Raw genomic sequence first — 17,135 nt, 5'->3', positions numbered from 1 at the left:
CCACTGCTTGCACAAACGTGAAGCAGGAAGAATATTAGAAAGATATTTCGATATAATACAGTCCACTGCCACACCATCACTAATTACAACCTCAATAATGAATATATAGTTGAATTATTCTTTTCTCCACAGTTTGTATATTCTTTTGAAACATTGAATTGAAAATACATACTCTTTAAATTTTATTTCCCCAAATGCAAAGCATTCCCTACAATGCCAGGAGCATGGCTTTGGTGGGGAAATAAGAAATCCCTTTATCTTCATTTATGTTTGTGACATACAAAATGTTAGTAATTAGACTCTGAATTAGGCTTAAAAACTCTGTAAATGTGGATTGTAAACCCCCAAATTACCTGAAAAATACAGTGGACATAATTTAAGTGTCCATGGTATAGCCTTTAATGAATGTAGGAAACGATTCCAACTCCACTCATCTATAATCCTGTCCACTTTTTTTTCTCCATCTTTTCACATCGAAGGATGCTGGAGCTTGAACATCACAAACAACGAAACAATGTGACTCTATGTGCAGAGGAAAGAAACTTTTGTATGTCTACACCACAAAATAGACAAACTTGAGAAAACCTGAGAAACTTTGAGTTGGATACTTAACTTAATTTCTTAAGTCTAAGCTTTGAGTTTAACTTAGAACTTTGACTTCTGTTCTGTAACTTCAGTTAAATCAGTATGTTAAACCCACCTGGCATTTTCAGTTTATAAATGGGCATGATTTTTTTTTCCTTTTCTGTAATCACTTATTGTGTCAAGCTGCATCTTTATCAGTCATAACAGTTTCAGCTCAGGGACGCTGCTCTCCAATGTCACCCATATGAGTAGTGTCTGATTCACATACTGTACCCGTCTTCACCAAAGTTTGCAACAGAGAGGAGAGACCCAACACCTCAGAGACACAGTCATAAAACGACATACAGCATTATATTGTGTACCGTTTTTAAAAAATTTGAAAACAAAGTATTTTTGGGGAATTTCAACCACAATGCAATGCATGTTGTGATGTGTCTATGTTTCTTAAATAACTTAAACCGATGAGTTAAGGTAATCCACTGGACATTTTGTCAACTGATCTCATGATTATTAGCTCTGAAATTTAACCATCTAAACTTGAATCCGTCAAACACAAGTTAGCAGAACTTCCTCTATTTGTAACAAATCACTGATTAAAATTCTGGGTTTTCTTCTTCTTCACCATGTGCAATGTGAGTGCCGTGAGTCACTCGCACTCTCACTAGATGGTGCTGTTCTCCACGTGCTTTTATTTCTCTGCATTCCCATGGAACGGCCTGTGTGCGTCATGAATGGTGCGACTGAATGTCTTGTCTGTTTTCTAAAGAAACTGACTCAACAGACAAATTTTCTTTTTCCAGATTATTTATTCTTAAAAATGACTCGGGATCTTGGAATTGCGTCACATGTGTCAGTCCTGACGTGGGCCTTCTTTCTCCACCTCCCACGTCAGCTGTAGAGAATTCATGCAGCTGTGTAGTATGCCATCAACGCCCTATGGTGATCCTACTAGTCTAAAGTTTTGTCACAGAGAAATGAAAAGCTGCAATGATTTTCAATATATTGATATGGGTAATAATTGCATAGGATAATAGCCATGCTGTACAATACACATAATTATAAAACAATATGTTAGAATGATTAGTACAGATTTCCTAAAGTAGGTTTATACAGTTTTTCATTATTCTCAACATTTAAGTGCATCATATAATATGAATAGTCTTTATATTAACTGTGATCTGATACATAGTTATAGTGATTTAATACATACAGTACATACAGTAAAGTAAACCTTAACCAAATTTAGAGGGACATTGCAAAGCCCTTAAAATGTAATATAAATCGTCTGATAAAATGATAAAACTTAGAAAATGGTATGCAGTGGAATGATAAAACTGTACACAACTGTCATACCAGATTATGGTGGTAGTTTCTTTTACATTGCCGAGTTTTGTTTTTCCTCTAGATCACACAGTACGCATTATCTACATGAAGCCACTCTCAGAGAAAAAGAACAAAAAAAGCCATTTCTGTATCAAACAGAAGGTCAGCATCTTGCATGCATTTCTTTAGAAGTATTAAAAATGTAAAATTAGTGGATAAGAGGGAAAAATCATAAACGTCAACAACAGCATGCAGCAACAATGGTTATAATGTTAACAATTCCATAATGCTTTGATTACCTCCTGACCTCGCACCCTCACACAACAAAATCATAAGGCATGCCTCATTTAACTTCTCCACAACCATACTTTCAATGGCAGATACGTCCTATTAACAACTGGTATGGATTCCCTTCCTGTTTACCTTCATATGGTCAATACTTGTGTAATGAAACCTGCAAATAAAAAAAAAAAAAATCCAACTCATTAGCCAGTCTGACATTAGTCTTACTTTGGTTCACAAGAGCTTTCTGTGATAATTTCATTTAGTGGATCATCTTGTGATTTCTGGCCACAGGCTGGTGATACATATTTATCTTCCTCTTAATAATTGAATACTTACTCAGCAGACAGGCTGCTCAGTTTGTATTCCTCTGGCGGAGGTTCTTGTCTTTGTGGTTGTTGGTCGAATTGGTTTTCCTTTGGCAGAAAGGGAAATGACACAATCAGGTCACGACTCAAATGAAAATGTGTATACCAGTGCTTAACAGTGACTATAAAACATGGTTTGATTCCAGTTCTAAAAACTGCTTAATCATATAACACAAAGAGTTTGCTTTTCTCTGCTTCACCTCATTATAAATGAGATACTAATGGTTGTTGATTGGAATACATTTTTGGGCTGTGCCAGCTCCTGATGGGAATTTTGCATAAAGCCTGACATTATACTAATTCAGTTTAAAGTGGCACTCCACTGATTTTACACAGTTAGTCCTACTCAGCCCGTGAAAACACTTGTAGAGTGTGTTTTGTGGCAGACTTCAGCTGTAGTGTACAACAAATAGCTGATAACATGAAAACACATTCTACTTTTCACAGTGGTGGAGCATACCAGACCTGGGTCCAGTTATACTTCTGAACAATTGTCATTATTTCCTTCTTTTAAGGGAAACACTTTGGCATCATTGCATTTCCTAAGCAGGACAATTCAAATGATAACTTGTCAGTGACAGCGAAAGTGTCCTTGACTGACATTAAATATATTTTCCTGTGTTTTATCTGAAAGCAGCAAAGCAGCATCACATGATGCTCCAAGTTATCTGTGACCCAGATTCGGGGTGTACTGTGCACTGAGCTCTACAGACAGTCAGGAGGAGATACATGATGCTAAGCTACGACAAAACACACATTACTGTACCAGGCTGAACACATAACATGAAGTGAAGGTAAAAGGTTTGTACTTACACTGGTCCAGCTGGGTCATCATCTGAGGCAACAAGGGAAAATATGGAGAAATGAAAATCAAGATATAATAATCGCAAGGAAGTTGTACACGTTGATGAAGTGAAATGTGTTTTTGTTTTGTTTGGGTTTTTTTTAAACAGAAAGATGCAACAGCAGCTGAGATTAACACACATTGCATTTAGTCCTGAGGCTTTTGAAGATTTCTATGTTTCAGCTGAGCTGTACGTGCAGACTTTATAATGGAATGAGCACGACCGAGATGAAGTAACAATATAGTAAACAATACGCTGACATGCTGCAGGAAAATGAGGTCATTCACGAACACACAGAATGCTGTTTAAATCCAGCACAATGCTGCAGTGAAACGCATGTGCAAGAGAGAACAATTACACACAGGCAAAATTCAAATAAAAGAAAAAGATAAAAAAATAAAATACTGTTGTCATGCATAGACAAGCAGCGCCCACAAAGAACATCTGTACACTCAAAGAGATCAGTGAGAACCATCAATATCAGTCCTCTACTGTAGGTGATAATTCTTCAAAGCAGTGTAACACACAAAATAGTTTCTATTCTTTACTGTGACTCGCATGCCATTTCACTGCTGTGCTAATTATTAAGTTTGATGCAAAAATTATGAAGTCACCGTTTGCAAAAGTCAAATATTTAAAACTGAAATATTCAAACTGCACTTAACACTAATGGTGAAGGTAGAGGAAGCTAAACAGAACTGTGTGCTGTGAACTGGAACGAGATGAGGCTGAATGCTTATTGAAATTCACGATGGCATGCAAAATCTCACACTTACCACAAGCATGGTTTAGGTTATGCAATTTGGAAGAAGTGGAGGGTGGGAGATATTACAACAATCTGTTAAAGTATTCAACAGCCAAAGCTAACCCTCATTTAAAGAAATGCAAGTAAAATATGAATTATTAATAATTCCAGATGAATTCTGATGCATGATTCGCGCAATCTACATACATTTTGTGAGGCTATGATTCTCAATGTGGCTTAAACACTAGGAATTCTACAGCAGTCCATTTCAATGAGCCATAGCGGCAATATATTCCTGTGCAGTGACTGTCAGAGAGTCACTGAGAGCCGTCAGTTATTCACTGCACGTTGTGCCCAATCAGCATGTGACAATATCAAAATTCTGTTTGAGAGGAAAAGGTCACCCAAATACCATTAATGCATAATTTATGATATAGCTAGTCTCTTGAAAATGAAGTACTCAGTAGTATTAAAAAATTCCAGGATGGCACACGCAGGTCGTGTTGGTAAACGATGTCTTGCTTGCAGGAGCTTGGGGACAGCACAAGGTCCCTGGAAAGCTGTTAATAATTTAAACTGTCCACCTCCGCAACACTGCAGTATCATATTTCTCATGAATATTAAATGGTTGAAATTGTCCTGACAAGCTGTGACCTCCTGCAACAGTGTCTACCTATTGGGTCAACCTTGCCAGACTGAATTATTGAATGCAGGCACAATGCAGAGTCAGGTGACTCTGTCGGTGTCTCTGGCGAAGGAATGACTTAAGCATACACAGAAAAGAAAGTGTGCCTCATCGCCCAACATTCACTCTGTGTGGGATGCAGTTTTTGGATGCAGAAAGAATTCACAGGAGAGATCTATGTCAAAACGACACAATAAAACCCGTGTCTGTTCAGATATATTAACAACAGTGGAATAATAAAACAATCCGAAGCACCATCTCCGGTGACTCACCGTCTTGTAAATCCTCTGGCTTCTTACGCTTCTCATAAACAACGATGATGATGACCAGGATGATGATCTCGGCCAAAACCCCCAGGAGAGGCCATAAGGGGGCCAAGTGGCTGCGAACCCTCAGCACAGACTTCTCGTCACGGCTGCTGATCATGTTGGTGGCATTGCAGTGGTACTCGCCTGGATCTAAACTAATGTCCAGGTTGATGATGTGGAGCTCAGTGTAGTTGTCTCTGCTGCTGATGAAGAAGCGTCCAGTTGAATTGTCAATTTCCTAACAAGGGACAAGGACACAGATGCTTTTATTGGTTTAGTTTCGATCATGAGGTTAACCCATAATCAACATTTCACACTGCTCCTCTGTAAGCGTCAGATACTTAAAGTTATGTTTCTCTGTGAGAGCCTCTACGTTATGGAACACATTGCCAGCAGAGCTAAGAAATTGCACTTCCTATTTTAAATTTAGCCACAATGTTAAGGACTGGCTCTTAAGCGGTCAGACATGTGAACACTCTTAAATGGTATTATGCTAACTTGTTGTTGTTTGATATATGTTGTTTTTATATCTGTTTTATGTATCTTTTTAATATGTGTTATTTATTAATCTGACTGATGAACATCTGGTCAATATGTGGTTTTTAGACATCCTGCCAGAGGACTGCAGTTGAAAATTAGCCGGTTGGCTAACACTGGCACATTTACAGAAAGGTTCATTAATGTGCACTGTCCTTTTCAAATAAATAAATAAATAAATCAAATTAAATGAAAGGTCTCATATTGCATAAAGTGAGATTTCCATGTCTTCTTTGATTATAAAGCAGGTCTCGGTTCTATATTTATACTGTGAAAGTATCAAAGCCTCAGTCCACGGAGAAAGGCACACAGCCTGTATTCAGAAACTGAGCCTAAAGACAAGCAGTCAGGACTTCTGTAACTTTGTGGTGTCACAACAAAGCAGTCACCAAGCCCCGCCCACCTGGACCCAACATCCATCCTTGCAGGATTTGGTTCCTCTGAGTGTTAACCTGAAATCTGCTATATTTTTCTTAGATTATGCAAAAAAACAGCCAATCAGAAGAAAGGCTCAGAGCCTTCTGATAGTAAGTTTTCAGTTTTGCTGGTTCAGGTTTTAAATGCATCCCAATGAAACAAACTACAGCATTTATGAATTTCACAATTTAACATTTTTGGAAATTTAAGGAAATGAATAAATTAACATTAATATAATGTATATTCATGTAACATACCCTGAAAACGCCGTTCTCAAATTTCCGCCAGGTCCAGACAGGATGAGGGTAGCCCACAGACTTGCAGTAGAGTACAGCACGCTGGCCCTCGTTCTTATTCTCACTACGCTTGTGGCCTGTAATCTCAGGAGCAGCTACAACAAAGAAAATATCAAGGATTCTTTGTTATAATAAGAAGTAATTCACAAAAACAATCCAAGTCTGCTGTGAGTGCAGCCTTTACGAAATGTAAATATAGTCATGAGAGCTGCATGAAACGATAAATGGGTTGAAAATTTATGGCTTTTATCTACTGCATCTATGTTTTATACGTATATATTTACTAGTCCACCTTTTCAACTCATTTATTATCAGGAGAATATACATTAAGAAACCTGACTAACGTCTGTGTGAACAAAAGTGAAATCTGAACATCACAAATTTCATTCACCACATTTCATTGAACATGTGATCCAAAGTGACATTAAGCTACCTGTATTTTTCTGTGTATTCTGTATGTTATTAATCTGCCTGCTTGTGAATCTTTCTGCCTGAATGAAGAGAAATTCTCCATAAAATAAAAGCAAACTGTCCTAAAATCCAATTTGCCTGTATAGTAATGCATGGGGGGCAGCAGAAAAGGCTGACCAGATTTTACTGTTGAGACATAATCCCTTGCCATCAGACAAACAAGACACCATCTGCTGCCACTGAGCCGGGCATTGGTTAGATGGAGGTGTCAAGGGCGCTGGCTGCCCCTGAGCAGCCAGCAGAGCCGCTTGAAATCACAGGTCCTCACATGACAGGGCTGCTACTGCTCAAGGCCACTCTGGCCATTTTTACTGGTGACATCTCCTAATGTGGCCTTGAAACTCACAAAGACGCCTGTAGCTCACAAATCAACACCTACATTTAATTTCGATGGTGGCGTTGGCTGGAGGAGCCATCTGAAAGGTGTAGACACACATGTACACTCCAGCGTCGTCTCCCCTTGGTTTGTTCAGCCTGCAGAGCATAAAAACACCTCACATGAACCCACACCAGGCTGCTAAACCCTGTGTTTACTACACATGCACACACACACAAGTTGCATACCTGTACTCAGTGTTCCTATTTGAGCTGCGTGTTTCTGGGATCTCCTCCCCATTCTTCATCCAGTAGCTCTCCTCGTGAGCACTGTGGGCGCTGGTCAGGTTGCACTGCAGCGTGAGAGCGTCACCTTCCACAGGAAGTGTGTTGTGTTCAGAGGCGGTGATCGACGGCTCTGTAAAAGAGACCCAGGTCAGCTACGACGTTTTGGAAGATATAAACAACAACACACAGAGGGTTCAGACAGACACCACAGCCATCCACACTTTATACAATACAGAACAGGAATAGAGTGGCAAAGTGGGAGGAATCCAGTGTTCCTAAAAAAGAAATCCACTCATTTTCTGTGTCGACTCAGATGGACGTGAAACTCTCTCGGCTGAGTTATGCATACAACACATGACCAGCTGCGTTAGCAAATATCTGGTTCTCTGAGTGTGTATGTAAAAAAAAATAAAATAAAAAAAAGTTGATAAGTCAATTACAACTCCCAAGGTGCATTTCAGTAAGAAGCCTCCAATTAAATTTCTTTTATGTGCTAATAATGAGTACTTCACAAAAAATATTTCAATTAGTGTCACAGTTCAGTTTCGGATGCATTTTTGAAACTCTGTGGTCTCAGCTAGAAGCTTTTAGAAAAGCTGAAATGATTAAAGCTGATGGCCATGATGTAAACCTACAGTATTCTTACCTTATCAGGGTTTTTTTTTTTTTTTTTTTTTTTTTTTTTTAAACCTTTTCATGAAGCACATTCCTGCTGAGGCTGATATCATGAGGAATTTAATTGTGGAGCTAAGCTTGATTCAGCTTTTATGAAAGAGGTACTCGTGTTAGCAGACAGTAAAGCTGACTCTACATCAAGATCCACCCAATGGTCCTCTTATTATCTAGCACTAACTTTAAGCAGCTCTAAAGGAATTCCTTAGAAAAAACTAACTCTTTAATTACATGTACTTGTATGTAGCTGAAATGCAACCTGTAGAAAATCCTTGCTTGGATGAGCTTTTAAGCAATAATGACCTGAATTGGAGAGTTTGTATTTGGACATGTAGACACCAGTGAACCTCTCAATCTGAGCATTCACACCATGAAACACTCATTTTGATCAGCACATACTGTATATACTGTACAGCTCAGTACGGTTTTATTGTCATGTCCCTTCAATCATATCAAAACTCACAGCTGGTGAACGTTGTCTAAACCCAAACAACACTGACTGCATGAAAACGTTTAAATTTGTCTAATTGCTAGTGTAAATCTGGAAGTACCTGATGAATGAATAGGCATTTATACTTATATATTGATAAATAAACATTTTGTTCTGTAACAGTAAAGATTCTGGTGCATTATAATTTGTGAGGAAAGACGCACCTGGACCACAAGAATTGTACTTGAGAAAAGTATAACACATTGATTATTTGCTCCAAGTGGGAAAGCAACAAACCAATGTTATTACTCATAAGAGTCAGAAATAAGATGCACTACAACTGTTGAAATAAAACTTGTGACTTTGATCAAGGTCACACCAAATATTGGACAGCTTTGTGTGTGTAAGTGTAGTAAAGTCTGCACACTTCAACACTTTAAAAACAGATCAAGCAGATATACAACAAAAATTAATAATCATGAGAAAAACTGAAATTGAATATGAATTTGAAATGAAATGATGAAAGCTGAAGGGAGAGAAAAGTAAAGTAGAAAGGAAATGAAGGAAAACTGGGCTCTACAGGCTGAAGGATGTACTGATCTAAGGGAAGAGTACAACGTGAAATACTACTCAACTCTGCTCGGAAAAGATAACATGAGGACGAGTTGATGGTGTTTTTCTTCATTTTCCGGGTCTGTAGGGGAGGATGGCACCTACGGAGGAAGCTAGCAGTCCTCTGGGGAGGTTTGAGGGAGGCTGAATCACACAGGAACTGTTAAATTTGGCTGCTAACTATGGAGGGCATGTTTCCTCTACACTGACCACTCACTCTGCAGCACCGTTATAGTGGCCTGAGCACGGATCCAGGTGGTGGCTGGATTTTGGTGCAGGTCGTTACGTCGGGGGTCATTGCTGGCTCTGCACTCGTAGGTCCCGGCATCGTCCAGCGTGAGACGAGAGACACCCAACACGCTCACGGCGTTGGTGCCGTAGGCCGTGCTGATGGACACCCGCCGCTTACGGGCGCCGTCCCACAGTTGCCTGAAGGAATCGGCTCGGTTGATCTCAGAGTACCACCACTGGATCTCTGGGGTGGGGTTTCCCACCACATCACAGTACAGCTCAAAGGTGTCGCCTGTGAGCTTAGTCTCAGAAAGAGGTGACTTCACAAAGCCCGCTGGTGGAGGTTTACAGGGGAAGCGTGTCCAGAGACAAAGCCCAAAGAAAGGAAAACAGGTGTAGGATGGAAAGGCAAGAAAACAACAGGGTAAATTAAAAGGGAACGAGAAAAGGAAAGAAAAAAAACAGATCATGTGAAATAATAAAGAACACTGACACACAAATTACATTTTAAAATAGAAAAATTAAGAAAAATATTTAACAAATAAGTTTATTTATTAAAGGCTTCAACTGATGATTGTTTTCTTCATCAATTATTCTGCTGCTTATTTCAATTAATCAAATAATTATTTGGTCTATAAAATGTCCATCACAATTTTCCTGAGCCCATTTTGACATATTGAAATTACAACTGACAATCGTTTTCGATCAATCGATCAGTCTGCTAATCATTTTCTCAGTCAATTGTTAGAACAGTCTAGAACATAAGCCCACTGTGAGGATTTAAGAAGCTTAAACTGGATAATATTTGGCTTTTCTGATTGAAAACAAAATGATTAGAGTATATAAAATATTGTTTTCTGTCCATCAGCTAATCGATTCATTGACTAATAGTTACTGCTCTAATTCAAACTGACCAGGAAACCTATCGCAGACTAAGACAAAAAGGCAAATATTAAAAAAAAAGAAGAAGAACAAAGAAATTGGAGGTATCTTTAGCATAAAAAATATCAAACCATGAATCAATCACCAATTATCAAATGTTGCTGCATTAATTAATCTCATAATTGGCTCAGCTGTAATGCACAATAACTCAGACATCAAACTGTCAGCAGGGGTCATATCAATATTTTGGGTAGCCAAGGGAGGGAGGGAGAAGCCATTACCACTGCTATTCCTGGGAAGCTTTAACTCAGTCCTGCTGGGACGTCCCTGCAAGGCTGCTCTCACTTGGTTTTGTCCAATTAATGACGTCATATGATTTTGTGCCTGGCCCACACAGCGCTCACATCCAAAAGTCCTCCAAGTGACCTTGTCATTCATTTCAGTACATGTTGTCTGTACGATGATCATTCGTGCTCAGAAAAGCTTCTTCATTTCATTATTCAATAACGGGCACACAGACACCAGGCAAACTGCACTGTTAATACTGGATTGATACGTCTCCCCCTCAGAGGCAAACACAGTAACAGTGAAACAATTGATCACGGCTGGTCAAAGAGAGGAGGAGGAGGAGGAGGAGGAGGGAGGCTGTAGTCATAATTATGTTCTATAGGAAACCGTGGAAAGAACACATGAGATTGAGAGGAGATTTATAGAAGCTGCAGTTCTGGGTCTCTGGGGAGCGTGTGGGCGCATTGTGATAGACCCCCTCCGTTTCCATAGAAGCACTCTACGGCAACAAAGTAGGAAGAGGAAGAGGCAGCCAACCAGACCAGGCAGATCATCACAAGACAGACAATCACTTTTCTTTTTTTTTTTCCCCAGCTGATATCATAACCTCGCTGTGCAGCCCACGACTGGTTCATCAAGCCCTGCATTGATTCTTGCCTATACAAGTACCAGTAAATAACATGGCTGGCGCTGAACACCTCCGCTCTGAACATGGAACTGCTGAGACACAAATCCTGCCACCTCAGATCGTCTGGATGTGTCAAAAGTGCTGAGCCACCAACACTGTCCCTGCTCACCACTGTACTGTAGCTACACGTCTGAATGACGTCAGTCACGTCAAGCTGATGTTAGTTTAGTCTCGGTATGTGGTTACATGAGTGTCTCATGAGTGTGTGATTTCAGAACTAGGGCTGCAACTAATGATTATTAACATTGGTGATTAATCTGTTAATTCTTTTCTTGATTAATCGATTCATTTTTGTTCCAAAACCTCAAAATATTCAGTTTACTATAATGTAAGAAAAGCAGCAAAGTCTCACATTTAAGAGGCTGGAGCCATTAGAATATTTACAGATCAATTTTCTTGATTAATTGCCTAATCAATAATCAACTAATCATTACTGCTCTACTTAGAACCATAAGGCAGCATTTGACTTTTTCATTTTTGTTTCATGATCACTGAGATTATTCTGATTCAGTTGAATTTTTCTTAATCTTATCTTTCTAATTATTCTTAATCTTTGAAAGTGACTGGAGCAAATAACAATTATGTTCTTTATCAAGTCATCTAATCTTTCTTCATTAATATTATTATTATTATTAATTGTCTCCAAAATGTCAAAAGAATAATGAGTAATGCTCATTGCGATATCTTAAGCTTGCTTCTTTTGTCCCAGCCAACGACGTTTTATTTTAGGGCAACTACCTGTTATTTTTATTATCAATCAATCCCTTGATTTGTTTTTCCATGAATGCCCCAAAGCTGGGCACCGAAAAACCTGCTACTCTCTACTGCCATATGATGTTTATCATTTTTAGATTTGTCTACCTTGTCTTTTTTTTTTTTTTTTTTTTAATATTGCCTCCAAATACATGGTCTCATTCTCATTTATTCAATCTTTTTATTTCCAGTTTGTTTCGAATTACTTAAAATGTCTGTAAAGCTAGTTTTTATTTCATTTATTTTTCAATTTCTTCTATATCCACATTTGAATTTTGCTTATTTAATGGTTGGTGAATATGGGCAATGGTGTGTTATGTGTATTCAAATAAAACCAAACCAACTGTCTCCTGTAGATTTGTGTTGTGTATTTGTTTATAATCTATCAACTGTTTGGTCTATAAAAATATGAGAAAATGAGATGTGCACATAACTATTTCTCAGATCCCAAAGAGACTTTGAATTTCTTGTTTTGTCCGACCAACATTCAATAGCCATGAAAGTATTCTGTTCACAATGATACAAGAACAGACACAAGCAACAAATCCTCACACTGGAGAATCTGAAACCAGACAGTAGCTGGAGATTGAGCTTGAAAAAAAAGCAATTAACAATTATCAAAATAGCTGCGATTAACTTTCTGCCTATCGACTAATTGATTAATAGAATAATTGATTAATAGACTAATTGTTTCAGCTCTAACAATTGTTGGGTGGCTTTATGGCGTAGTGTTATTTTTATGTAAAAGCCTTTGAGAGTCACATACTGTGTTTAGCAAAATAGAAAGCTCTGGAGAAAAAAGACTGTGTCACTGTATCATCATATATAGGTTGTATGTGTAGTGCTTCTCTCCAATCAGGCACTTGGATGTTTCAGAGAGGACCAATCAGAATCTGCCTTTTTCCGCCACATTCTGTCAGCGCCTAGCGACTGAAGACTGAGAAAGAGGTTAATGTGGTGCTTAAATCAGAAAATAAAACTTGAAGTTATTAACCTTATCACTCCATTTTTTAATAGAATAACTTGGGATTTAAATGGACGCTAATTTCTGGCTCATTAGTCAAACTGCACAACCTGACAAAAGATGCCCTCGAACAATCATGAGTCTTTCCTTGCAGATGTTTTCTCTGTATATTGTGAAGAATCCATTTAAACCAGTGTAAGATGAAGTAGTTCTCGCCACAGTCCCAGTTAATGTACCAAGACTGTTGCAACACATAATGAGTAGCTAACTGGATGTTATATGAATATTCTATTAGAAACATTAGTTAGTGAGTCCTGATGGATAACTGGAGACCAGAGGGGAATAGGGACAGAGGCTACATATGTCCATGTATGTACTTTGATGCACTTTAGTCCTTATGTGCTTTAAAAAATGGCCTCATGAATTGAATTAAAAAATGATACTGCGTTTCTAATTGACCTGAGAAAGTCACTACTTTTATAACAGTAGGAATGTAATTGATGTTTAATGTGGCAGAACTGTAAATCAGAGCTGAAACAATTACTCAATTAATCAACTAGTCTGTCGTCTGTGTTGAGAATCAATTCAATATTTCATTTTTCAAGCAAAACTGCCAAGACTGCAGTTGTTCCAGCCTCACGCTTGTAAGGGTTTTGTGCTTTTCTTTGTCTTGTGTGGCTAAACTGCATATCTGTGGGTTTTTCACTCACTTAAAAAAAAATAAAATCAACATGAAGATGTCACCTTGGGCTTTAGGGAATTGTAATGGGCCTTTTTTTTTTTTTTTTTTTTTTTTTTTTTAAAGCTGTGTATGTGTTGAGCAAACACTAAATAGACAAAATAATAAACTAATCATCAGATTTATCAATAATGAATATAACTGACATTTGTTTTTAAAATTTGCAATACACTTTTCAGTTAATCCACTAATATCAGACTACATTCTAAAACCTTTATTTGTACTTTTCCCATTGCTGACAAATCTACAGCCTCGTATGCTGAACTAATCAAGTTTAATCTGGAACTGATTTCACAATATATTCACATTCTCTGCGACTGAATATCATTTTAGGTTTTAAATTGAAAACTGAAGTAGCCTCAGCTCCTGTCTGCAGATCTAACAGAGAATAATTTGTCCATCTGGTTATTTTTCAGGATAACTGCACTATAGCTATAGCGGCTCGACATGTCCACTCATACATTAATATGAATTCAAACGGATAATTCCCAAACCTTCACTGCACTCTCTTCGTCACTAAAATAACAAAATTCACTGTTTGAGCTCATTAACTGAGACCATAGCTCTTTGCTGTTTTGGTGGCTTGTGTATGAGAAACTACAGAGAAATGGTTTGAATGATTCTATTAAACAGCTTCCTTGGTAACAGCCAGTCCACATTTAGATGAAAGTATGAACAATCCAAATATTATCAAAATCCTAATAAGGCCAAATGCAGGATCCAAATCGCAGCAGCTGCAATTTTTTGATAAAAAGGTAAAATGTGTCACGACATACCATAATAAATGAGGCGCTGTGGTGCAACAGAGATTGCTTGCCTTACATATCATGTTCTCCACATGGAAGGGACTTTTTGGCTTTGGTACAGATTCAAGCAAAAATCTAATTGTCATAATTTTTATATTTTTTCAGTGAAAATGAAATGCAAAAATTATAATCATGACTCAGCGCAATTGAAATATCTGAGAAAATAATTGCAATATGATTCTTTTTTTTTTTTTTTGCATATCGCTCAGCCTTGGATGAAAGTCACATCCTTAGAGGAATCTTCAGTAGCCTAAAAGATGAAACACCATTTGCAGATACAAATGGCTTCTATGATGTGCTTGGCAACTGTGTATATTAATATCTGGCATGACGAGACTCAGCTGGACAAAGAATTACATAGAACGAAATTAAATACAGTAATGGTATAATACACATATATATATATATATAGTACACTATGACGTTCTCTCAACCATCAAGTCTCTCTAGACTCTCTTGAAACCACTGAAGAAGACAAGAGAAGATCACACCTTCAAGGTTTCTGTCAGATAAAAAGCCATTACATTTAACTGGCTCTGAGCTTTATCTGCTGTAGCACTGATTGATGAAGAGATGTTAGGAGTGGGTGTGCAGAATAGGGGGAGATGTGTGGTGCATTCCTACACATGTTGAACTCCAAGGAAGGCCAGAGCTGAATAAATTCTCACTCATTCTCAACACAGCGCTTGCAAAAGGGACACAGGCAACACTCCACACATACAGCTACAAATACTCAGCTGAGATTGCACTGCCCCTGATCTGTTTGATGGGGATGAGATTTATTAGCACTGGGTCATTTGGACAAGTAGGAGTGTTCTGAGAAATCAATGCCACTCTGCAGTGCAGTACATCTCCACGAAGAGTTAACAGATTCACTGTTGCAAGAGGACATTAAAGCCATGGTTCCCAGTGCAGCATCTCGGCTCTAAAAATAGAAGTATGCAGCAAAATGGACTGATACTATTTAAAGAGCTGCACTTCCAAGGTCCTACGTCTAATTACATACATGTTTTTCTCTGTTAGGAAGACCTGGACTGATGCAGGGAAATTATCCCACCCTGCAGGAGAGGAGTTACTGATCCACTGAGCTGTATCCTTGCATATCTGAGCAGACCCAAGCGTGACAGCATGTTGATGGTGTGTCTCAGTGTGTGCTCATCTCTTATAGGAAAGCAGGACAGATTTTGAACTTCAGTGTGACACCATTTCCCCATCCACCTTTTCTAATTCTCCCAATCTAATGAGTAGAACTTGTCCTGACTGAACGACTCATGTTGCGACTCTGTATTCAGCTCCACACTTCAAAAGGACATTTTAGGGACATCGCACAGGCCTCCGTGTGGCCCACTTCAGCCTAACGAACACAGATTGTATCCCATTAATGATTTATTGACTCATCATCTCAAACGCTCGGTTAGCAATAGAGAAAATAGAGCGCTTCCTTCGACTGGTATCCGTTTCTTTTAGTGTAGCGTTAAGGGATTATCTACTGAGACTTGGCTGCAGGAAAGATATTCGTGTTGGACAGCCTTCTTAATGGCAAAGACGTCTCGTAATGATTCATTAAAAATGTCCCAATGTCAAAAATGCAGGCGACTTCCCTCCCTGAAAACCGCATTTCGCCATGATGAGGGATTACTGTCATGTATTTTCTATAGGAAGATCTCGTTTCCTACCGTTCTGGGAAGAGACGGACTGCAGCATCAGCGCTCCAAGTATCGCCACCGAGAAGGACATGACTGCAGCTCTTCGTTTGCCAGGTATCATCTTCGGAGACGGGACACGGAAAATGCCGGTAGGCGAGCCCTAAGATGACCAGAGCGGGATATGGTGATGATGCGGGGTGGATTCGTCCGAAGCACGCACCTCCACACACTCCAGCCGTGTCACGCAGAGAGGGAGAGAGAGAGAGAGGGAGAGAGAGAGGGGAAATTGTCGCTAGGTAGACTAGCGGGAGCCTACAGTACTACTGCTGGCTACCTGAGCAGCGCCGTACTGTCAGCCCGGTGCAGCGAAGGAACCACCTTTGTTTTAACCACCCGTTTAATCCCAAATCCCGCGAGATCTTGGAGGAGCGCGGAGACAAGCAGGCACTTCACACAACGTCCAATCATAAAGTGGAGCAGAAATCAATTACATTGAAACAATGGACCAATGGACGCAATTAGTTTTTACTAAAGTCATTCACCAGCGAATAACTTTGTTAAAATTGTTTGTAGCACAACCATGGTCAAACTAGTTTCCCCTGAAGTTACTGAATTAATGTAAAGTAAATCCTGTTACTGTGGTTACCTGCAATTTGAATAGCACAGTGATTTTTTTTCACGGCACACCTGTCAACCAATCAGAGAGGTATTTCTCAGGTGTTGCTAAAGGATCCTCCAAATATAGAGTATTCAGTGCCTAACAAACCCTCATCAGGCCTTAAATTGTGTCGTGGGTCAAAGCGGTTTCTCAGGCTGACTAAGCCTTGACCTCAGCAGCTCCTCCATGGGCTTTAAGCAGACTTTTAATCCTATTTCTCTTTGAACTAATTTAGGGTAAGGTCACGCTCACATCTACAACACACAATATCTGCCACATATACATGTTCTATTTAACAGCC

At 38.9% G+C, this 17,135-nt stretch overlaps 1 protein-coding gene across 2 annotated transcripts; it reads right to left on the bottom strand.

The window, feature by feature from the left end:
* Window positions 1–1,371: 1,371 nt before the first annotated feature.
* On the bottom strand, window positions 1,372–16,563 carry LOC111229609 (neuroplastin-like). 2 transcript variants are annotated; one of them, XM_022756002.1, is made up of 10 exons: window positions 16,207–16,563; window positions 9,397–9,744; window positions 7,427–7,595; window positions 7,242–7,336; window positions 6,353–6,486; window positions 5,106–5,379; window positions 3,372–3,393; window positions 2,530–2,606; window positions 2,332–2,362; window positions 1,372–1,538 (listed from the first exon to the last, which is right to left on the bottom strand). In XM_022756002.1, the coding sequence occupies exons 1-8, from the start codon at window positions 16,295–16,297 to the stop codon at window positions 2,546–2,548; spliced, it is 1,194 nt and encodes a 397-aa protein (XP_022611723.1). In that variant the 5' UTR covers window positions 16,298–16,563; the 3' UTR covers window positions 1,372–1,538; window positions 2,332–2,362; window positions 2,530–2,545. The 2 variants fall into 2 exon arrangements, with proteins under 2 accessions (XP_022611723.1, XP_022611724.1); XM_022756003.1 differs by lacking the exon at window positions 9,397–9,744 and having other exon boundaries at window positions 1,372–2,362; window positions 16,207–16,553.
* Between the last annotated feature and the right edge of the window lie 572 nt (window positions 16,564–17,135).

Source organism: Seriola dumerili, unplaced genomic scaffold, assembly GCF_002260705.1.
Source record: "Seriola dumerili isolate Sdu_G_001 unplaced genomic scaffold, Sdu_1.0 BDQW01000242.1, whole genome shotgun sequence".
Lineage (NCBI taxonomy): Eukaryota > Metazoa > Chordata > Actinopteri > Carangiformes > Carangidae > Seriola > Seriola dumerili.
The sequence above is the reverse complement of the archived record's forward strand: the minus strand, read 5'-3'. Positions and strand labels throughout refer to the sequence as shown.

Coding starts and splice junctions, on each gene's coding strand:
- LOC111229609 (XM_022756002.1), bottom strand. CDS start 16,297: ATGATACCTGGCAAACGAAGAGCTGCAGTCATGTCCTTCTCGGTGGCG. Junction 7,596..9,396: donor CACTATAACGGTGCTGCAGA/GTGAGTGGTCAG, acceptor TCTCTTTTACAG/AGCCGTCGATCACCGCCTCT. Junction 3,394..5,105: donor GCCAGAGGATTTACAAGACG/GTGAGTCACCGG, acceptor TTGTTGCCTCAG/ATGATGACCCAGCTGGACCA.